Source organism: Colletes gigas, unplaced genomic scaffold (genome assembly GCF_013123115.1).
Source record: "Colletes gigas isolate AHSC1104 unplaced genomic scaffold, ASM1312311v1 Colletes_gigas_Sc00001, whole genome shotgun sequence".
Lineage (NCBI taxonomy): Eukaryota > Metazoa > Arthropoda > Insecta > Hymenoptera > Colletidae > Colletes > Colletes gigas.
The window spans coordinates 8,153,345-8,177,667 of record NW_025106630.1 but is presented as its reverse complement, the minus strand read 5'-3'; the positions used below and the strand labels follow the sequence as shown (position 1 = coordinate 8,177,667).

The 24,323-nt window shown below is 43.3% G+C and overlaps 2 protein-coding genes across 2 annotated transcripts; both read left to right on the top strand.

Moving 5' to 3' along the window:
- Nucleotides 1–525: 525 nt before the first annotated feature.
- On the top strand, nt 526–24,279 carry LOC122395773 (WW domain-binding protein 4). The gene is made up of 7 exons (XM_043393628.1): nt 526–801; nt 22,448–22,655; nt 22,744–22,845; nt 22,907–22,978; nt 23,087–23,327; nt 23,541–23,871; nt 24,044–24,279. Coding segments are annotated over exons 1-7 (1,176 nt in total). The 5' UTR covers nt 526–799; the 3' UTR covers nt 24,264–24,279.
- Nucleotides 6,646–12,129, top strand: LOC122395795 (calmodulin-lysine N-methyltransferase). Its single transcript, XM_043393660.1, has 2 exons — nt 6,646–7,929; nt 10,497–12,129. Exons 1-2 carry the CDS (start codon nt 7,249–7,251, stop codon nt 10,857–10,859), a joined length of 1,044 nt encoding a protein of 347 aa, XP_043249595.1. The 5' UTR covers nt 6,646–7,248; the 3' UTR covers nt 10,860–12,129.
- Nucleotides 24,280–24,323: the final 44 nt, after the last annotated feature.

Sequence of the window (24,323 nt, the reverse complement as noted above, 5' to 3'; positions counted from 1 at the left end):
TTCCAACGCGGGCAACGACATCGCGTGGCTCGTGGCGTAAAAATGCGATAAACCAGTGGTTCTTAATTTCTGTGGTCCACGGGTCCCAAGGGGACACATTTTGGCGGGAAAATATTTATTTTTGTCAACCCCTTCAGTACTTTAAACATGACGATAGCTATTGGACTGGAATAAATCTACGTATCATTGTTCTCAAATCTCTATTACGCGTTATATCGAGAAATTACTGCAGAAACATCTGAAAATACTTAGGAACAATTCGGTCCTTTTCTGTCTGATGTAAACTCTTGTTTAGCGGAGCATTGGTTTCGAAATTGGTGTTGAGAATGGGGCCCGTGAATTTTATCCAAGTACCAAGAAGAGTTCACAGAAAAAAAAATTAAGAACCACTGTCATGAACGTGACAAAATCATCTGCTACAGATGTTGTTGTCCATGTTTCCGTTATTCGACACTAGATAGCGTGAGCTTACCGTTTACGTCGGTTTTGCTATCAGCTGTTCCTCTATTTTTTATGTGGTTCATAGTACTCAATCTCTTGTAATTCAAAAATTTAGTTCCACGCAGTGTTTGTATTAAAGGGCATCGGTTGTTTGCATTAAAACAGCGGCACAACGCGGGAAAGATATCAAACAAACGTATCAGCACGCAAATATTTTCAAGAAAAAAGCTTAATATTTTGAGGTTAGATTTTCTAGTGGTGAAACAGAAGATCGTGTACTTTGTGGCAATAAACTATCGTATACCATTGTCCGTGTTTGATAAGAAAACAACAAGAAACCTTCTACGAGTATTAAAACATGTGAGTACAATTTTTATCTTGTTCATTTTATCTCCTATGGTAAAGGGGAATGTTTTTAAACCTGTCTACCTAAAGTTCTGCGGACAACATTTATTTCGGCCTAAAACGTATTTGTTTCGCTGAACGAGTTAAACAAAGCTATGAATAGACGTTGGTTATATCGGCGAAGATTGAAAGCGACGAAGAGATTGCGTATCGTCGACTGTGAGAAATGTTTCTAAAACATCGAACACGTACGACCGTATCGATACTACTTTGCACTATTGTATTGTATCTATTCGTGTTCGTTGCACGATACAATAAGCGTCTTGATACATTTTCACCCTTGATTGTCGTCATATTCTCTACGTAGATAGGTGTGCTGCATAGAGAATAGCCCATAAGAATCGGCACTGAAACGCACCGTACCGTACCGTTTCATTTATATTGTATGCATGCATGCTCTGTGCACTTTAACTGCGTATGAACCATACAAGTTTCAAACTGTTTTATAAGAATAAGTGTGTCAGGGAAAAACAAACGATCTAAAGTGATTTGCATTCGATCGGTTTTCTAGTACATCTTAACGGTGATTCACATTCTAGTCGATAGTAGATTGTATGCAATAAGCATCGATAAAACGTTTAATTGATACTCGGCATGAAGCAATATCGATATTAATCGAAGTTTAGCTATTCAAAAGAACGAAACATTTTGTGTATGGGGATCACGATGAACATTCTGGCCAGTTTCGATCACATCAGACGCAATGCGTCGAGACGGTGTGCCAGGACCGCAATACCCCCCTATTGCACACGAAGGCAAGCACGAAACTACTCCCCTCTCTCTTTCAACCATGCTGACAGCAACCTCTTGTACTATACAGTGTAGCAGTCTTCTATGGGCCAATTCGTTCGAAATCGATCACTTTCGTACCTTCGGGTCATGAATTTTTTTTGGTGATATTTAAATATATTTTAGCCACTACGAAATTAGAAATTGAGTTAAGGGTGTATACCCATTCCAAGCTGTCGTTTTATACAAGTTACATGATGTCTGTCATGTTATCTTTGATTTTAATGAGAGCTTCTAGAGGCCAAAATAAGACGAAAATCAAGAATACCAATTTGTTGATCGAGGCTTCGTCGAAAAGTTATTAACATTTAAAGTTCCGCCCATACTGAATTTTTTTCTAGAAAGTGGGTAGGATTTCGGGGGTATGTCTATTCACCAAAAATTATTGTAATTGACCCCCATAACTAAAAATAATTTTTCCAAAAAGATTTGAAAATTTTTTTTCCTGTCGAAAAATTTCACACGTCGAATTTTTTTTCTAGAAAGTGGGTAGGATTTCGGGGGTAGGTCTATACACCAAAAATGATCGTAATTGACCCCTGAAACTGAAAATAATTTTTCCAAAACGATTTGAAATTTTCTTTTTCCGTCGAAAAATTTCACACTTCGAATTTTTTTTCTAGAAAGTGGGAAGGATTTCGGGGGTATGTCTATTCACCAAAAATTATTGTAATTGACCCCCGCAACCGAAAATAATTTTTCCAAAAAGATTTGAAAATTTTTTTTCCCGTCGAAAAATTTCACACGTCGAATTTTTTTTCTAGAAAGTTGGTAGGATTTCGGGGGTAGGTCTATTCACCAAAAATTATTGTAATTAACTACCGCAGCTAAAAATAATTTTTCCAAAACGATTTGAAAATTCTTTTTTCCGTCGAAAAATTTCACACGTCGAATTTTTTTTCTAGAATGTGGGTAGGATTTCGGGGGTAGGTCTATTCACCAAAAATTATTGTATTTGACCCCCATAACTAAAAATAATTTTTCCAAAAAGATTTGAAAATTTTTTTTCCTGTCGAAAAATTTCACACGTCGAATTTTTTTTCTAGAAAGTGGGTAGGATTTCGGGGGTAGGTTTATACACCAAAAATGATCGTAATTGACCCCTGAAACTGAAAATAATTTTTCCAAAACGATTTGAAATTTTCTTTTTCCGTCGAAAAATTTCACACGTCGAATTTTTTTTCTAGAATGTGGGTAGGATTTCGGGGGTAGGTCTATTCACCAAAAATTATTGTAATTGACCCCCGCAACCGAAAATAATTTTTCCAGAACGATTAGAAATTTTTGAATTTGATTGTTAATAACTTTTTAACGATACCTCCATCAACAAATTGGTATTCTTGGTTTTCGTCTTATTTTGGCCTCTAGAATCCTCCATTAAAATTTTTTCCAATGTTGAATCAAGTACACGATGAGAAGTAATAAGGAAAGAGTAACAGATGTTAATGAAAGGTTACGTTTTTCACTCTGACTTCCTAGCAATTTTATCACACAAAGGGTGTATCTTATTAGGTCGTAAAGAGGCAACTTTACTGGCACGAGAATAAATTTATTTGTCGTGGCGTTTCAGCCGTTGGTTCCGGTCCTTTTTACGGGAAACGTAAGTTCTCTTGGAAAATGAAAGTAACTTGGAAAAATGAAAAACACAAACTTTCGGTAAATGGCACATGTTTGAAGAAAATACACCGAGAATTGCAATAAATTTCTAGCATCATTTTCAACAACAAATTGGTAAATTCAGTGAAAGTTCTAAACAGTGTTAAGATCTACGTTCCTTTGTTAAAATTTTGGGATATAAGAATTTATAAAACATAGACTTTGGTTTGTTGACTTTTGTCCATTGCTGGGCACACTGTGCATCGAATGTTTAACTCCGTTTAACGAATGATCGATCGACGAACGCGTCAAAATGCCAATGACCGTTCCTCGACGACGGTGTCCAGTTATTTTCGTGCGAAGCAGGTGAAAAGAAAGAAAAAGACCGGCCCCTCGGCGTTTAAATTATCGACTACAGATTGCCTTGAAAAATGTTCGCGAAGGCAAAGTCTCGATATAACTTTGTTATGTAACTCGGTATTGTTGAGCCGCCTACTCGCGTATGTATCGACGCGTATGCCCGCCTATGGCACTTACATAACTGCAAAGAGGAAAAAGGAGGGAGAGGAGGAATCAAAGAGCGACGGAGAAAATCGGTTGGTTTATACATACATAATCTACTTTAAATTGTTTGACACGAATAGAACTTGGTGACGGTAATACCGGTGGTTTCGTTCGAGCGTGAAGCCGATAGCCTCTGCTTGCCAGGACAAATATAGATATTTCCGATTCTCCGGCGAAACGCGAACCATTTTGTACGATTACCAACCAACGGGACAATTAATTTTTTTCACAACGATCCCGCGCGATGATCTACGAATCGACGATGACATCGTTCTCGCGACCAAAATATTTATACCTACCGCAGACTGGTCAGTTTATCTTATTCGATCGCGTAATGGCCACGTGTTCGACGCGTGCGACTGCAACGAACTGCAAGCACTTGTACACCCGTACCGTTCGATCCTCCGCATTCCGATAATTATTTCGTCGTCTCGTTTCGACGACTCGACTTTGGAACCGTTTCAGAAACACTGGCAATTTCATTGAATAGTCCTTGGTACAAGTAGACAAGGTATCGCAGTATCAACGATCTCAGTATTGTTTATAAACACAAACGGAGGTAGCCGTGGCTGGCCAGATTGGGTAAATTAAGCAAATCGCGGCTGGCTACCATTGCCAATCGACTGGGGGAGATACACGATTCGCGCCAAGATCCATTCTGTGTTTACAAACACTTTCGAGAAAAGAATTCGAGAAGGTGTGTTTGTCGACAAAATTAAAATATTCCAAATCGTTCTGGAAAAATTATTTTTAGTTGCGGGAGTTAATTACAACAATTTTGGTGAATAGACCTACCCCCGAAATCCTACCCACTTTCTAGAAAAAAAATTCGAGGTGTGAAATTTTTCGACGGAAAAAGAAAATTTCAAATCGTTTTGGAAAAATTATTTTCGGTTGCGGGGGTCAATTACGATCATTTTTGGTGAATAGACATACCCCCGAAATCCTACCCACTTTCGAGAAAAATATTCAATAGATGCCTACATTTTTCCGTGAAATTAAAAAATTTCGAATCGTTCTGTAAAAATTATTTTTAGTTGCAGGGGTCAATTACGATCATTTTTGGTCAATAGACATATCCCCGAAATCCGACCCATTTTCTAGAAAAAAAATCCAAGGTGTGAAATTTTTCGACGGAAAAAAAAACTTTCAAATCGTTCTGAAAAAATTATTTTCGGTTGCGGGGGTCAATTACGGTCATATTTGGTCATTACACATACCCTCGAAATCCTGCGCATTTTCGAGAAAAAAAATCAGTACAGCTGGGACTTTAAACGTTAATAACTTTTTAACGAAGCCTTCATCAACAAATTGGTATTCTTGATTTTCGTCTTATTTTGACCTCTAGAATCCCCCATTAAAATTTTTTCCAGGGGTGAGCACCCTGTATTGCGGTCGAAATTGGAGCCTCCTGGAAAGCATCTATGAAAAGTGGAGCCAATATTTGTAACATTTTTTGGACCATGACACGTGTTACGATTTTGCCGCAGTGTTCGTAGCATGTTGCCGTTCGTGGCGAATCGCGAATCGTGCACGCTATCGTGGCGAGTATCAAACACGCTAATTCTCGATGAAAACAACGGAACGAGCGTTCTATGCGCATACGTTGATCAGGAAACAATTGTTAATACGCCTTCTCGGTGACATGGACGCGTCGTCCTCGAGCGTCGACCATACGCGCGATATAATTCTTACTCTTGATCGTAATTTCGTCGGTTATAAGCTTTCCAAAATATTGGACGGTCGGCGTAGCTTTTTTATCGCAGTCTCGACACATTACCGAGAGGAGAGCATCGTCGTAGGAACGACGAGACGCTTGGCTTTGACGCTTTTTCTCGAATATACCGCGAGGAGCAAAACCGAACACACGCGCGGACTTTTAGCATAAATAATATCTTATTCGATCCTCGAGTATAGATCTAAGGAAAAAAGGACACTGATAGGTATAATACGTTGGCTCCCCGTGAAAAACATTAAACCGGTGACGTCGATAAACCTATCGTTCGAAAGTGGATCAAACGATTTCAACTTGAAAGATCGAAACCAAATGTCAGGCCACCCGACTATTAACGAGGACGAAACTGCAAACTCATCCAACAGAATGCAAAATAGACGACAAGGAAAATGGCTAAAATATTACACATTACGTATACATCGGTTGCGTAACGTTTAAAAGACACTTGGTACAACAAACAGATATGACGTCGTACTCCGCAGAAATTATCGGAAAAACGTTTACTCCGACCGTGTTCCAATTTGTGATTCAAATAACGAAATCCAAGTTCTCGTTAGAATTTTACGGGAATTCACGCCAAGTTCGAGGCGAAGGATTTTTGCGAAGATAATCCTTCGTAGCACCGTTCGACTTTGCTCGTTGCCAAGCGTTTCCCCATCCATCGTTGTAACTTTGCTAAGTGTTTGAATTTCGATATATCGCTTACGAGGGGAAAGTTCTAGTTGTCTCCCAAAGTTTTCCATGAAATTTTTTTGATATGTTCGAGAGGCGATCCTTTATGAAATTACAAAGTAACTCGACACGGTTCCTCTCCGTTTTTGAATAAATCAATGTTAAAGTTTTCTTTTCAAGTGCTCTTGAAACGTTATCCATCATGAATGTTGACGTACACGAATAAAAGAACGAAGACAACGAAATCATACCCATATAGACAGTTACCAGAATCAAATGTAATACTTAATATTGCTCTTTTGCTTGCATTGTGTAAGGTAAATATACCTTTTGGACGAAAAATATTCAGGTCGTATTATGGAAAAGATTCGAATATTGTCCATAAAAGATCAGTTTCCAGAGCGGTGTGCACCGCGCGGTGGTGCGGCACCGGAGCGCAGAGCGGTTCTGCGGCAGGGGTGAGGTGCAAGGGTCGCGTGTGCGTGCGTGATTCAGGGAGGACGTGCGCCTGCGCGTAGCGTGCACTGTAAACGCTTCGAGATCCGCGTGGCGCGAGTTAGAAGTGTCTTCGCGCTCTTAGTCTCGCCTCGTCCATTCGTTCATTCTCGTTGTCTCGTTGTCTCGTTGTCTCGTTGCGTGGGAGAGCCCCGGAGATCCGTACCCGAAGTCGCGGCTAGGGGCTGCTTTTCTCATCTCGGCGGTTTCCGACCCTCGCGGAGTAAAACGGCGGCCGCGTCGCCGCGAGCATCGACATTGGCCGGCGCGTCGCGTCTCCGTACGCTCTCTCTACTTTCCGCTTAATTTGTCATTGGACGTGTAGCCAGCGCGACGATGGAGCCCCTCGTCCGTCCGTACCCACCCCATGGCATCCCTCGAGCGCAACAAACTCCCGTTCCCGTCACCGCAGCGTCCTCCCGCCTCTCTTGAAACTCCTCGATCGCGGCGACGAACGCGTTCGTGTTCGATGGAACGCTCGCCGTCGAGAACGAACGTCGAATCGACGGCAGGTGGGAACGCGAGAGGATTTCGAACCCGTTGATCGAAACATGTCCGAGGAGATCGTTGCCAGACGCGGGACCCCGACCAGCGAGATTCTCGACGAGAACGGCGGAAGGAAACGGAGCACCGCGCAACGAAGATGGCGGATACTCGCGAAAGCGTTGACCGGTTCGCAGGAACCGATCACCGCGGACAGGGACGACCAGGTCTCGGTACGTCGTTTCACCAGCTTCGATCTGTTGGAGATCGATCGTTTGGAGAACGCGCCCGACGATCCGGACTACGGCTGGCACGAGTACTCCGCCATTTTGGAGAACAAACCGTTCAGCGTGCAGATACGCCGTATAAAGAAAAGCTTCACCGCCAACGAGCTGATCGGCTTCAACAACACCGGGAACGTTTGCGTATGGCCGTCGGAGGAGTGCCTGGCGTATTATTTGTTGAAGAACCGGGAGATCTGTCGGGAGAGAAGAGTCCTTGAACTCGGCGGCGGAATGAGCTGTTTGGCTGGCGTGATCGCGGCCAAGTACTGCGATCCCAGCGGCGTCACCGTCACGGACGGCAACGTGACCAGCGTGGACAACGTACGTTGCATCGTCGCTAGGAACGGCATGGCCGATTTCGTTCAGTGCCGCGTCGTTCAGTGGGCCAAAGCCGCGACAGCGCTAAGAAGGGCCACGCAGGCTAGGGCGTTCGGCCATACGCACCCCAACGGCCTCCGAGTTAAGGTGACTTCACTTACCCGCGAACGCGACCGTCTAAATTACCACCAGGGGTTGCTTTCACGCTAAATCAAACACTAACAAGGGAAGTATCCCAACTGTCGGACTCGGAGATTTTGTGAGTCGATAGCGTCGCAGGTCCCTAACGATACGTCTGAAATATTAGTAGTTGCTCGATAATTCCATCCCTTCTGTCGATAACCGAGTACCAAGCTAAATCTCGATCAGACCAAACTCGAACAGTTGGGCTCCTCCCCTTCTAAACACGTTACGGATTTTGTTTCAATTATTTACATAGATTTATCTAGAAGAATAGTAATCTGCCAGTTGTTATCAAGTATATCTTTTTGGTCCGACCTAGATCGCCCACGTTTCGGTGATTTTGTACTTTGACGAATATTTCTTACGCGTTCCATCGCGAGCTATCTCCTAAACTGGACGTCTTTTATGGATTCCGAACCATTCTTTCATCATACTTCCTCGAGCAAGATGTCTGAGTTAATAATGAATACCTTCGTTCCCCGGGAGAAAAGCTTCCACCGCCGTTTCAACATTTTTCGTGAAACGCAATATGAAGAAGTATGGTGATCAGCACCGCCGACAGACCCTATATTCTTCGTACGGTAGACCATCATACTAGGTTCCTCCACTGTTATTTGCTCTTCCGCGTTCCCTTTCCATTTCCTGATTACAGATTCAGGATCCGAGGTATTCCGTGCAGTGGTGAATCTAGGGGAGCCCCAAGTAATTAATTTTATGCTCTTCCAAATATTTTTTAGTCTCTCGTCCACCGTGGCTGACAAAAAATTCGAGAATCCCACCCTTTAGGAATTATAAACAGAAAATTAAAGCATTGATATTTTTTCGATCAAAGAATGACTAACAATTCTTTTGAAATTCTCTCTGTGTCTTCGTTTACAAGAATATGGATTTCAAACGATTAACAAAAGATGCAGCGGCGAAGGATATCGAAATTAACGCTCTGTCGAAGCGTATCGTCCCCATCGTATAATACTAAGATCCAGATGGCTGTACTTGCCATTGTTACCGAGCGCTGCGAGGACTGGGGCGAGAATTAACGATAACCCTCTGTAATAAAGATTCTTTTCAATACGATCGATGAGTATTAGGTACTCATTCTTCGTCGATGACACTTATTCTCGAAAACATTGAGGTTGCCACTGTTCGATAGAAACCACGAGCTGGTGAGTGTTTTTCCATCCAGATGAAATGTGACACGATAATGTTTCCAACAATTAATTTAATTCGTAAAGACTGAGTTCCCAGTACATTTCAGAAAAGTATAGGATCAATTACTTCGAGATCTTCTGAATCCCCCACTGCATAAAGTGCCTCGAGTTCCTGAATCTGTAACCAGGAAATGGGAGGGGATCGCAAAAGAGTAAATAATGTTGTCAGACACCTAATGTAACGGTTTACTGTAAGAAGAATATGGGGGTTGTCGAGACTGCTGATCAATATACTGCTTTATACTGCGTTTTACGGAAAACATTGAAACGATGATAGAAGCTTTTCTTCCGGGGAACGAGGGTATCCATCATTAACTCATACATCTTGCTCAGGGAAGCATGTAGAAGGTATGGTTCAAAACCCATGGAATACATCCAATTTACGAGGCAACTCGTAAAGAAACTTCTAAGGGATTTCCATCAAAGTACGATCATTTAGGTCTGATCAAGAAGAAATACACGGGAGATCAATTACCAGGGCGAAACTTGACGTTTGAACTTTGAATGAAAAAAAGAGTCCCCGAAGAAGAAACGTACTATAAACGTTTTTAAAGTTTGAAATCAAGAATTCGGGACCGAGGAAGTAAAATAAAGTGTAAAATAAAACTATTTGGCACTCGGCCCCTTTGATACTTCCACTCTACAATCGTCAGCCCGAAACGCGTCTTCTGGCATTATCTCGCGCGAAGCGGGAACCATTGCCAGCTCATTGTGACATTCGTGACGCGTTCTCGATTAATCCCTCGGCAGTCTGGCTGAACATTTTTAAGTAATTTAAGCAAAAATTTCCCTATCTAAAAATTCGTTGGACCATACGCTGGTTGCAAAGAAGTATTCGTCCTACCAGATCGTTCGCTACCAGACTACTCTAGGTTTAATCGGTACAGTATGTCACGTTTCGCGAAAGAGAAAGAACGAATAGGATTTCTGGGCGCCCATGGTCGGCGTAATGCAGAGAGATCTGGTTAATTCAGACGTTTCCGGTTCCATTTCTACCTTGCGTCCGGTACCCGGCTGTTCAACGTGGACCGCTCCTTTATTTTTCTCGGCGTACAGTAATCTCCAGAACAATTCCAACAGTTTTTACATCGAATCGCGGGAAGTCGAACTTTCTGTTTCTATTTTCAATTATTTTTATATTTGGACTGTATTTGATTAGACGGTAAAGCCTCGATAATTGAACGTAAACTCGAGCGGATCAAACGGACAACCGAAACGCCAATGATTTAGTTTCGGTGGATTCTGGGGGTTACTGTACATCCAGCAACGCAACAAAAGCAACTTTTGCTTAATTCCACGCGCCATATAAACGTTTTTACGTAGAGCTGGACCGGGAGCGGGAACGACGTGGCCAACAACGTTCTGGAAAGTCTGTACGACGTGATCCTGTGCGCGGACTGTCTGTTCTTCGACGAGGCCCGTTCCGACCTGGTGGAAACGATCTACGGTTGCCTGGCGAACGACGGCCTAGCGTTGGTGATGGCGCCCAGACGTGGCTCGACCTTCCAAAAGTTCGCGGAAGCGGCGGTCAAACGGGGCTTTATCGCGCGGCAGATAGATCGTTACGACGGCAAGATTTGGTCCAGGCATCTGGAGTTGTTGGAGCGTAGCCAGGAGTATTGTCCCGATCTCCATTATCCGATACTTCTGGAGCTGACCAAGCAGAAGAGGACGCCGCCCGGATGATGCCCATCGATCCTCGACGAGGACAACGATGACGACGATGACAACGACCATTTCGACGAGAATTTTGGCGAAACTCGATTTTCCGCCGCATTGTTCCTTCGCATCGGCTTAGATACTTACACGTTCGTCCTTGGAACCGTTTTCTTCTACTTTTTACCCTCCGTTCGTGGAAAAAAAAAAGAAAAACAACAGATCTTGCTCGTTACGTTTCATTCCAGTTCGTTCGACATTGTGATATAGGAATGACGGGACTTATCCTACGCGCGTACAGTCCAATACCATCGAATCGTTGGAAGATTATCGAACCTAGCTCTATTTTTTACCTCTATAGTTAATTAACGCTTAAGGATTTCACACGGTTGATCCCCGCTGGCGTTACAAGTTTTTAATCGATAAAAAGTCACGGGCTTCGTTCTCTGAAAGAACACTTTATATTATTAACATAATAGTATTGCAACTCGGGATGTTGGAAAAATTAGAATACATTTTCGACGAGTTAAGATCGTACTGCTTATTTCATCTTTGCGAATGTGTCATAATCGCGTGCATTGTACGCTGGCGGGAATTAGCAGGCTTTGCTCGCCGCGAGATGCGTAGACGGGACGAATCGTGAAGCGATAGTATTCAAAGTACCTGATTTTAGACTGATAGCATCGGGAAAATTGAAATCGCGATCCTCGCAACAGTAACGTTTTTCATTTACCGTTCTAGGCAAAGGTGGACTCGCGTTAGTCCAGTGATTCTTAATCTCTTCGAATTCTAATTCGTAACTAATTGGCGTCGAAATTGGTCGAAACAATTAACGATCGAAAGCAAGAGGATGGTACGTTGAGCTATAAAAGGGTTTAAGAATCACTGTGTGCAATCGATGCGATCGCGTGTGTTACATAAACGCCGCGAAGCGACTCTCACGGAAGATCGGTTATAGGAAAATGTCTGATGGGAGCGATAAACGCGACGAGAGTTTCAGAACGTAAACACCCGCATTACGAGGAATGACACGAATTCCTATGTCTTCGTAGACGATTACGAGTTGATCAGCCTCCGCTTGACAATACCGCGAGTGTTCGCGTGAAACCTATGTAGCTTATTTGGTCGCTAATGCCGATGTAATGCCGATGTAACGCGATCGTTACGTTTATCAAATGTTCCTCCGTTTCTTCGTAGCAAAGACCGAACTTATACGGCATAGATTTCGATTAAACCAGCGTGTCCCAACAGTGGGACGTTCGAGGGACGATCAATTTCAGGTGTACGTTTCAGCATATTCGTGGGGCGTTAGAATTTTTAAAAGGTTGGGAAACGCTGGGTTAAACCAACCAATCGAGGGTCCAAAATGCGTTGGTAGGGAAAATCGATACCACACGATTTTTGTACGAACACTAGAAAAGACTTTCTCACTTGGTAGTTGGTCGACTGCCTATTGTGGTCGCTATTTAGTTATTACATATTTACGGGACGCGCTACGACCATATCGAGACATCGTTGCCAAAGTTCAACGCGCGTTTCATCGTGGGCCTTGTTACTCTATTCCCTATCCCGACGAATTAGTATACATAGACACGCGTGCGTATAATGTTTGGTCGTTTATCGATTTAATTATTATAATTTATTTATTTATTTAGTCACCGTTTGTTCGTTTGCGTGCCAGTGCTCGTGTCGCGCAAATTCGCCAAGTACCGGGAGGTTCTTGTTCAGGGAAAACAGGACGTACGCGCGCGGCTAACTTTTACTGAAATCTGTACAAATTTTCAGTCCTTTTCTTAACAAGGTTAATCACATATAGTTTCAACTATGAGCATTGTACATATCGTGTAATATTCCATGTATCGAGTCAATTAAAAGTGGGCTGATTTCCATCGTGTCTGAAGAATTGGTACCATTTCTTCGAAAGATAATATAAAAATGACCGAAAGTAAACATTAGTTTTCGTCGACCAGTGTTCGAACCACTCACGCAAATCGTTATGAAAGTTAGCCGTGCATTGTTGTAATTGTCCTGTACCTACCGAATTTACAAGGATTTTCTTATTCCTTAGCACGTTTTTAAGCTCCGCCGCGACCGAGTTTGCGACACCGACCCTGCTGTTACCTCGAAGGACCAATCTAGTTAAGTCTAGTCATATCTAGTCGTCGCTACCAAATGTCCATTATATATCGCGTATCTACTACCTGTACCTCTACAAAGAACGACGCGTATGTATTTCTACGTATGTACCAGACGTGTAAGGAAATATCAAGGATAATAAAATATTTTCACAAACGTCGCGTTCGACTATCCGATCTCCTATCCGTGCGTCGAGTAACGAGCAAGTAAACTGCTCAAACCTTCAGCAGAAATCTATCAAGATCGTTTCCATTGACCCTTCCTTATCACTTTTACAACTTTTATAACACGTGGATTAATAACATAAAAGAGACTAAGAGAATCTAGCCCAACACTAGCAACGTAACTGATCTCTTTCACTTTAAGTTGCGTAACAATTAGTATTAGTGTTAAAATTAACTACTGATTTACGACGTCTGGAATTACCGGAATTTATAGCCGATAAAAGGGAAACGCGTGGATCGCGAACGCATCGACGCACGGTCCTTTGGAAATGTATTATTAGTACGCGGTAGATGTTTACTGACCTTCCCCTATGTAGAAACGCAACACGCGGCCATGTATCGCGTTCTCATCGATTTAGAGGACGCTCCGGTTGCTCTATTATTAACCATTCAAACTGCTAATCAGTGTTACCGCGTTGAAGACAATTTTCAACGCGCGACTTCTCGTCACCTTTTCATCTTGGGAATCTACTTCGATTAATGTCCTCCGTCTGCAGTGCCAGATACAACGGGCGATACAGGGGTACCAAAGAAAATCTTCAGTCGAACCGTCAGCTGATTTTATTATTCTTCGAGAAATTTTTAGACGATCTTTCAATCGTCCGATCCACGTCGTGTTCGGACTCATTTTCATGGGGAGAACCTCACCGATCCATCGATACTATTATTATAAAGATAGCCCGTAAAATGTAGAAATTTAAATTTTTCAAACCGATTGATCTATCGCTGTTCAGCGCTCTATTCCTTCCTTGTTTACTCCCGCTATTCCGTTTGCCTCTCCAGGGTCTCGAGTTCCAAACAATTCCTGGAATAAAATCGTTACCTGGTCCGCGAGAGTTTCAACAACCCCCGAGTTACATAAATCGAAACGATCATTACTGTATCGGCGTTAAAGCAACATTCCTTACGTTAGACAATGTTTCCGTCGTCTTTAGAAACCCTCTTCGAGCAAAGAGTACACAACAGACAGAATTCTGAATAATCAAAGCAACGAAGAAGGAAAAATTGAAGTAAACAGAAGTTGAGCATAAATCTACGAGATTCCGGATATTAATAAGAAGCAAGTTCAACGTGATTCCCGTTCGATCTTTGCTATCGACTCACCATCCACTCGAACGAATATCGTGATCACGATCTCATCGACGACGCTCTTATTACGTGGCGCGACATGCAAATCGTTGATTCGAACGTTTCTCGGTCGCGCTGACTTGGCAGCCTGTGCTTAAACGAGCTCGGAACAAAGCTTATTGCCAATGATACGACCGTTTGACGAGTGACCTTGCAATTTAATATGATTTACGTTCCTTACGCATTTAGTACAGGATCGTACATCTTACTGTGAAACGTACACGGTTCGCGACAGAGCTTACATTGGACTTGAGTTATAAGAGGGAAACGTCGTCGAATCACGATAACGAATGAATCCCGATTAAACAGATCTTCGTCGCGTTAAATATTATTCTCTGACGCGTTCTTAAACGTCTAGGCACCAGACTATGCGAGCTCGTTAATAATACTCGCAGCGCTAATTAAAATTATACGAGGTCGTCGGAGCTAAAGTGGATTAACTCGCAAATTTTTCATACAAGAGTTGATGGAACGAGATTAACGCGAATCAAATATTCTTCTTGTTTTTTTATTTTTCCAAACCTTGTACAGTGAAATTCCGATTATCCGGCATATAAAAAAGAGGAATTGGACCATTTTTATGGAGTTTTTCTCACTTTACGAGGTTAAGGCACAACTTTTTGGACTTTCTTGGAATTTCTCCATATTCTACACCAAAATACGCGTTGTTTGCATTTTGAAACTTTAAAATCCTCCAATCCATTCAGGAGTTATGACGTTTTAAAGATACGCTCGAAATATTGGGGAGAGATTTCTAGACTCAAATTATATTTTCGGTAAGGAATTTTTTTCTCGAAAATGGTCAGGATTTCGGGGGTATGTGTACCCACCAAAAATGATTGTATTTGACCCCTGTAACCGAAAATAATTTTTTTGGAACGATTTGAAATTTTTTAATTTCGCCGAAAAATTTCTCCACTTACTGAATTTTTTTTTCGAAAGTGGATAGGATTTCGAGGGTAAGTGTACCCACCAAAAATGATTGTATTTGACCCCTGTAACCGAAAATAATTTTTTTGGAACGATTTGAAATTTTTTAATTTCGCCGAAAAATTTCTCCACTTACCGATTTTTATTCTCGAAACTGGTTAGGATTTCGAGGGTATGTGTACCCACCAAAAATGATTGTAATTGACCCCTGCAATCGAAAATAATTTTTTTGGATCGATTTGAAATTTTTTAATTTCGCCGAAAAATTTCTCCACTTACTGAATTTTTTTTTCGAAAGTGGATAGGATTTCGAGGGTAAGTGTACCCACCAAAAATGATTGTATTTGACCCCTGTAACCGAAAATAATTTTTTCGGAGCGATTTGAAATTTTTTTTTAAGCACCCATCCCCTGTCGATTGTTCTTAAAACTTCGTTTTTGATTTATAATAAATTTGTTGGACACTCTACGGAATCGTTAACCTAATTTTATGTTTTGCTCGAACCAATTGGGGATTCATAATGTTCCAAAAATGCAACAAATTGAAAAGCTTGCGTGCAAGTAGATGAATTCACCCTCGACACATTGTTGTTTTTCAATAATAATAATATGCACTAGACATGGAGGCATTTCAGCTCGAACAACTCGCGGAGGAAACGTTTCCCCGCGATACCGGAAGTCCTCGCGGAGGATATCATTGGTCGTTGTTTCACGGTTATGTTATCGCGCCGTCTCGCATCCTGGATAGATCGGGCTGACTGATCCATAATATCGCGAAAGAATTCGAAGAAACAACGAAGCGAACGTTAAACGGAAACTGTCGGCTGTTTGTTGATCGGGATCGTCGAACCTCGCTCGCCGCGTAAAGAAACGCAGACGCTGACGCGAAAATATTCCGAAAATATCGTTCATCGAGCAAAAGGGAAGCGTGTCTGGTATGAAAGTAAACCATTAGCGAGACTCTTTTTCGACATTTCGCCGCGAATCAACGGAAAACAGTACGGTGGCGTACGGATGAAAAAACATATGGAATCGGATCATCAACGTCCATAACTTGTCTCCAGTAGACGGCTAGGATTTATGTATCGAGCTGTCGGGGGCACGTGTTCTTCTAAATGGACTCCGAAAGCGTAACTCAAAACAAAGACAAGATTTAAAGCGAATAATAGACAACGAATAAAACCAAGACTCTCGTTTTCTAAATCCTTTCTCAAACGATCTTAAAACCATCTATAAATATGTTTAAATTGTTAAAACTCGCGTCGTCTGTATTTGTTTGCTCGGAAGCAAACATTTGAGTTTAATTCGATAGCCAAGGGGTGGGTATCTTCGAGGAGGGTTGCCTTGGACGGTTGGTGGTCGTTTGTCGGTCATCGGGTTGCCATTGTCGGTGTTTCCATTGCTCAGGGGTAATCCATATCGTCCGATGCTGCATCACGTTCGGTATCTGTGATCGTTGTACGCGTATTGGCTTCGCGCAGAGGCTCTCCACGGGCATTGAGGGTCTTCGTAGCTTGTAAACGATATTTGCGGATACTTGTTACGCGCACGACTCATCCGTGTTAACCCTTCTGCGGCTTAAATTGCACGATCGAGGCGAAAAGTTTGGTCCATCAAAGACGGACAAAGTAAACTTGACGCTTCGATGGCCGCGCCTGGAAAGTCGAATGATGATGGTAAAATTCCATACACGCGACAGCGGCCGTCAAAGCGTTAAGCAGCGAGAAACGTTTAAAGCACGGTCGTAGTCCTAGCGATGGGAGCTGTTTAGTTTCGTTTTACGAAACGTCTCCCCCTTCGAGGCGGTAACACGCGTCTCGCCGGAAGGTGTTTACAACCCTCCATGGTAAAATTAGAACGACTCGTTCCTTTTCTTCCCGTTCGCCTGTAAAGCTATAAAACGATCTAGCATGAACCGTTCCGACCGCGATAACGTCTCAGAAGAAACACCATTTTTCGACCGACCCTCTTGCGATTCAATCTTCACGGTGATCGATCACCAGTTAACAGGTATTTTATTTCTTTGCTTATCAAAGATTACGAGCAACTATGTTGCGTGTTGGAGACTTTGTTTGTAGAAACGGTGAGGAAGATCCAATATGCGATGTCTTTTAAGTCTTCCTGATCGTTACTGTTTCGGTGTTGCGTCGCGATCCATTGCTCAGAACGTTTCCACGTCTCGTATGTCACAATACGGTCCCGAAATGGATCATTATTCCGTAACAGCAGCGTCGAGCAGACCTCGTAACGTTAATTTCGCTGATGTTCAGTCGGCTCGTGCGGAATCCATTGATCCGGTTTTGCCTCCCAATCGCAGGTGGTTGGAAATAGTTGATTCGCTGGCGTTGTACATACGTGATTCTGCTTCGACCGGGGCTCCAAATCGACGATCGTCGAGGAGGAAAATCCGCAAAAGACCGTCCTGATCCTCGAGGCTCTCCTCATCGTTGCAATGTTTTGTTGTACGAAAATTAATCTGTGCAATTTCAACAGCCTTATGCGTGAGTTTGAAATCCCGTTAAAATCATTGTATTTGACAATCTCAGGCTTTCGTTAGAGGTCTGCTCAAAGTTTCAGTCGCAGAAGCAAATTTTATTTATCAAAGAACCGAGAACATAATCGTCGCGTTGAAATTGACGATCGGATATAAATAATACTATTATTAAACACGTGTACAAAACTGAGAGATGTGAACCGGTTAAAAATATTTACGCGAACGATCGATGGGGAAAACAACCGCGTGTCGCTAAACGTCAGACAGCTGCCAAGCCAAACAAAACCGTCAACTCGCTCGTAATCCGCGGAGGAACGAGTTATCGTCGCTACGTGATAAATACGCAGGTATTTTTATTGTTTCACGGATGACCCAATTTTTTAACTACATACCAACCCTTCAGTCGGGGTTGAAAAAGTTTGATACTCGTCGGCGACGTCCGCGAAGGCACGCCTCGTGTGTCCGGCGTGCATTCTACCGCCTAAAAATAAATCGTTGCGTAAAATTAAGGGCGTGCCTCGTACATCGTCGTGGAAATTACATCTCATAGGTGCCAATTGTTCTTGGCCGGCTGCTCGAAATTTATCGGGGGATATTTCTGCCCGGTAACAAGCTAATTCCTCGACGACGTTTGGATTTCCTACTTCGAGCTGCCAGTCGGAGATGAGCGCCACTTTATTCGAAGATAATAGACGGCGATTAAGGGACGAACCTGGCGCAAACTGGGAATTCGTCGCGTAGAATGTGCTCGACTAATCGTGGAAAGATGGATGACGCTGTAATAAATCACGCTTTACTTTGTAATGTTGGGTTGAACCGGAAGTTGGTGAATTTTTATTCGAAATAAATTCGACCGTATTGTTTTTACCAAAAGTGGTTTATTTAGTAAACGACAGGATTTCCATTAGTCTTTATTACTTTCTCCCTCGAGTTTTTTAATACTGTGAAACATTCGGCAAACCTTGGGGGGGGGGGACTGTCGACAAAAACGACTTGAACGCGGACGAAACCGCAGGTAATAGCTAGCACGTCGTATTTTTATGTGTTGTACGAAAAAAAGACCATACGTGCAAGTAGTATTGGGTCAGACTGCGTGAGACAAAACTGCTCGAAGCTATCCACAAGCTACTTACTACCAGTAACTTACTTTCTTTCTTTGCGAAAAATGAAAGTAAATTAATTACGCGAATCAGAATTGTCCCAATATTTGCAGCCACAGGATACGGTTGGCAGTTTCGAAGGGAAAAGGCAAACGGCGAGTCCGACGGTTTGGTTTAACGATCGTTAAGGTCGTTACTGATATCCGGTTCGTTCGACCTTTTTATTAATTGCACCCTCTAAAACCTTGGCATCTTTAAAATTCTATGGCGATATTCGAGGATTTAAATAAGTTATGGCGCGTCGAAGAGCACGACTTAAAATTTTAAAGCCATTTCTCTCGAAATGACTTTTCTTGACGCGATGATAAAACCTTCCGTGAAATAACGAAGATTGGCTCGAACTTTCATACACGCGTGTTCAGAAGGCTGCCTATGGTGCTAGAATTAATCATTATCAATTACCGTATCGAGTGCAAAGAATTAATAAAAAAAAAACAAGCGCATCGAATTGACAAATCACGATGTCAACTTTGAATTCCTCGCAACGATCTGTTCCCAACAAATGATTCATTCCGTCACTCGACCAGAACCAGAACATTCAGGATGTCGCGCGCGGACGTTGGGAAAAGATTCGACCCGTTTTGGATGCAAACGCGTGCCCCGATCGAACGTACTTACGTGCCAAAAAGCAAGCACGAAAATATACGGCGGCGTTGGCCGACCACGAACGGTATCGTGTCTGACAGTTCTATTCGCGTGCCGAGTCTGACCGACCGACGGGAACTGCTGTCGATCTCGAGTCTGGAGAATTTTTACCCGATGCGAAACATGGACGAGCTTAATGGCGCCTGCACGGAGCGCGCGACCACCATTTATACGGCGTCGCGGGAACGACGATCCCGTGACTAGTACAAATGATCGTCCTTCTCCAAGAGCGTTTGGTCACGGAAAACGATCACCCTTACCGGAGAGTGCTCGTACAGGATACGCTTGCCTAAATCGTACCCTACCCCCTAGGGACTTTCGTTTTGGGGGGGGCAAAGCATTTGTTGAACGAATCTATAAAAAGAAGATTCAAGAACAAAAAATGATCTTTCCTCTTTTCGGGGTATAACGTGTCTCCCTCGAGTGGGAGGGATGGAAATCTGATCGAGTCTAATTACAGCCAGTGTACACGTGCTCAGGGAGTCCTAAGATCGTCGAGGAGAAGGGAGGGATGCGTTTGGGGCGCGTCGCTCCCCTCAAACGGCAAGAATTAATGGTCCCGCGCGTTCAGCGTGAAATACTCGCGATACAACGAGGTCGGTCGAACCGTATTTACGATGCACATCTAATAGGTTTGCAAGCTAGGCAGCTCTTCCCTCCTACCTATCTATAGAACGGCGTCGCTATTAATACGTACTCTATTATTAATAGAGCGCGGCGTTGTTGGGACAGTTGTGATTTACACGATCCGCCGATTCGCGCCTTCTCTTTTCAACCGTGGATGCCCCGCTGTCTAAACCCTGGACTCCAGAGGCAACACCCCGTGTCGTCGTTGTCGACACACGTCCCTCGATACGGACAAGCCTCAGTCTTTAACCCGTCCTTTCCAGGGAATTGACGCGGCACGCGCGATTTATCGTCGTCGATGCGTCCCTCGGCGACGCCAAACGACGGAGACATCGATTCGCTACGTCGAGCGTATTAAGGTTGCGAATTCTACGCCAAGCGAGACCGAAACGATTACCAGAAATCGGGCAATCAATAGTACCCGCTTATGCGATGGATTCTTTACCCCGGTTATAGGCGCGCGGAGTTCTTCCCACCCCTGCGTCTGTCGCTTCGAGAGCCTATAACGCGAGGCTCCAGCGAATTCGTCTTTTTTTTTTTTTTTTCAAGTTTTTTCGTCTTGAAAGTCAACTACCGTTTATGGCGCGAGTCATTCGAACGAAAGGGATCGCATCGATTTCTGAGCGAAATTTAATATTCTCGCGCAGAAAATGGTATTGGATCGGATTGAAACGCGCACGATAGCAACCGACGTCGAACCATCCGTGCTACTTTCCGCTTTGTGATTCCTTTGTGCGCGTAAGGAGCCACCAAGACGTTATCGATTCATCTCCATCGGGATAGCGAACCTGTTGCTAAAAGCAAACGAGAATAATTTCGCTCGCTATCTTTTCTAACCGTATCGCGACATCGATTTCGAAGATCGGAAGAGAGGAGACGCGCATCATCCGGTAACTTTAATTAGATCCCTGCGGGGAGTGACTTCAGCAAGGAGGCGGAACTGTCGTCTGAGTACTGTTCAACAAAAGTAAAATCAAGTCCATGTGGACGCACGATAGAATAGTAATGATCGAGTCGTGTTTTTTCCAACGTAATTCATCGAAGGGCAAGGTAAACACACCCCGTCTAAATTAACGAGATCCACTCTTTTCATTCGAAACGACTGTGTACGAGACTGAGCACAACCATAGGGATCCTATCAATAGAATCTACAACTCCGCAAACAAGCTTAATCACAGGGTAAATTTTCTTTCGACTCGGGGAATTCTTTCAGACGCCATATTGACAGAACAATCACGAGGGAGCATATCGCGAACTGTCTGGCGCTGATTTCGATGAAACTTTGCACGCGTGCCCGTTGGTCCAGCCAAAGAAAAACTTGTTGCTATTTTTACATAAATATGCCCATCATCCCTTGTAAGAAAGAGTTAAACTTTTTCCCCCTTGAAATGTATCGACGAGAGCAACGATTAATAGTTTCAGCGTCCTGAAAACGTATTTTAAACGACTTTTTTTCGCTATCGCGAACGCCATTCAAGAACTGGCGACTTGGTTGGAATGGCGTACGTAGGAGGTGACTCTGGAGGAAACCGGAAGCCAACAACGGTGGAGGTCTGGTGACATTTGGGGGGAAATATACTCGCGCTACACGGGTCACTTCGAACGTTTACAACTTGTTTAATTTTACGAGTTCGAACAAATCCTCTTTTTTATTGACTTTTTGAAACCGGATTACCAGAATAACCCCCATAAACGTTCCTTTATTACGCTGTGAATTTACGATCGCGTGCATCGGCGGAGCAAGGTTTAAAGCGTTGATCTAGCGACAACGTTTTATAAATCGCGCAGATGTTTGCGGAAAAGAGAAAAGGAGGGAAAAGCTATGACAGTATCGTCGTTTAGCATCTAGTCGCGAAAGGTCAGGCTCGCTGGTCGTCGATCAGAGTTGGACAGAACGTAATCTGATTAATGATCGACGATTAAGAATAACGAACGGCACAAGGAATTATTATTAAAATGAATGCCCATAAAATTCTGGCTATCGACGGTAGTTGTTCGTAACTAATATAAGATTTGATAATAATTCCCACCAGAAAGTTTAATACTTTTTCTCGCGCTAGTAGAACTTGGATTAGATTAGTTTTTTTCGCCTCGATATCCGATACGCTCGATTAGCATTCGTTCCCGTTCCAATCACGCGTCGTGGCACGCGTGTGCTCGTTACGCGACCATTGTTGTAAACTAGAAATATTTAACGAAAAAAAGGAAAGAGAGAAACGCCAGTTTTTCCTGCGCGAACGAAAACGAAAAGCATTATCTGGTTTCGATGTTCCAGGGCGGACTATTGGAAATCCCAGGGTCGTAAATTCTGCGATTTCTGCAAGTGCTGGATCGCCGACAATAAACCTAGCATTGATTTCCACGAAGGTGGCAAGAAACACAAAGAGAATGTCAGCAAGCGACTTAAAGAGATACACAAAAATAGCACCAAACAGGCGAAGCAGAATAAAAAGATCGAAGAAGATATTAAAAAGATGGAAAGCGTAAGTTCTCTTTCTATTATGGAACGTGTTCTAGTCGAAATATTGTAAATGTTAAGAGACCAAAGGAAATCATTTTTTAACGGTTTAGGCAGCCATGGCTGCTTACTTGAAAGACGTCGAGAACAACACCAGAGACATGACCGCCGACAGGATAATCGAGGAGAAGAAGAATAGGGTTGAAACGAAAGAGGTGTGTATTTACTGTTCATAGAATCATGAAGAAATTTATTCTCGATAATTGATCGTTTCAGACGCCGAATTACAATCGTATGCCGATGGCCGCCCCAGAAACCGTGCCCAGGTTTAAAGGTAAAAGCTACCAGGTAAGCGCAACAGCAACATTCGCGTTCACCATAGATGAGGTTAATGTTTCGTTATCCACGAGTGCGATAAACTTTCGCGAAACACGCTGAGGCGTTGGAACCTTTCAGTTTTCTCAGGAGATCGACCCGTGCGATCCAACTTTGTCGCGAGGCGCGCCGGAACATCATCCCAGAATTCAGCACAACAGAGCGGAGAACAAGACCCCGGGAAAGAGCAAAACGAACAAAGGGAAAGGTAAAGGGAAGAAAAGCCACGAGGACGATCGTCCCTCGAAACCAGTCCAAAAAGTTTGGTACGAGGCTCGCAGTCCCGAAGGATACACTTATTATTGGCACATCGAGACCAACGGTACGCCCAGAGATCGAAACAGCTAACAAACTTTTCCAATAGGGTAAAAGACCCGGCTAGTGTCATCCCAACGACCAATTCTAACAATACTTCATACGGTTTTCCTTTTATCCGCTATATAAATATCCCGTTAGAATTTTCGAAAGAAACTTTTCCGTTTTGGCGATTCTTTTGTTTCTTCGTAACGATATTGTTATTTTCTGGGAATCCTAGAGTCCGTGTGGGAGCCACCAGCAGAGGGGTATCTGACATTCGCGGAACAAGAAGAAGAGGTAAAGGAGCAAGCTCTTCAGGAGACGTTGCTCGAGCAACTGGAGCAGGAAGAAGCGGTCGCGAACGCTGACATTCTCGAAGAGAAACGGGCCAACGCCGAGAGGGAGCATTTGAAGGAACTGAGAAAGCTCAGGGACACGCAACGACCGAGAAACGACGAAGCTGACGATCAAGTAGAAACGACAGAGGAGGAGAACCGGCCGTACAGAAGAGACTATAGCATTCCGGAGAAATCCCATCCTTACGGTCCTTGGCAAACTGTTCGAATCACGTGAGTATCGATCGACGAAATAATTGTTGTAATATACGAGGAACATGTTTCTTTATTCTCAATAAATTCTTAATCGATAACCTATCAGAGAAAGTGATTACACGATTCGATCAGAAGTGAAGTACAATGTCGATATTTTCTTAATGACACATTCTTTGTTCTATGGTTTCAGGGAAACGAAACCGGTGGACTTGCAGCTGCCGCGGCACAAGCAAATGCAGCTTCCGGTGTTCGGGAAAGCGGAGGCGCCGCCTCCCGTGCAGAGGACCTTCAAGGAAAAGACAGTGACGCAAGTCGACACAGGCGACAGCGACGAAGACAGTCGACCAGCGACGTTCAAGAAACGAAAAATTGGCAACAAAAACGTACGGAAACGATTGAACGATGACTGATAGCCATAACGACGCGACCCATCGTCGCGATAATGAAACAATACTCTGGAACCCTTCCAA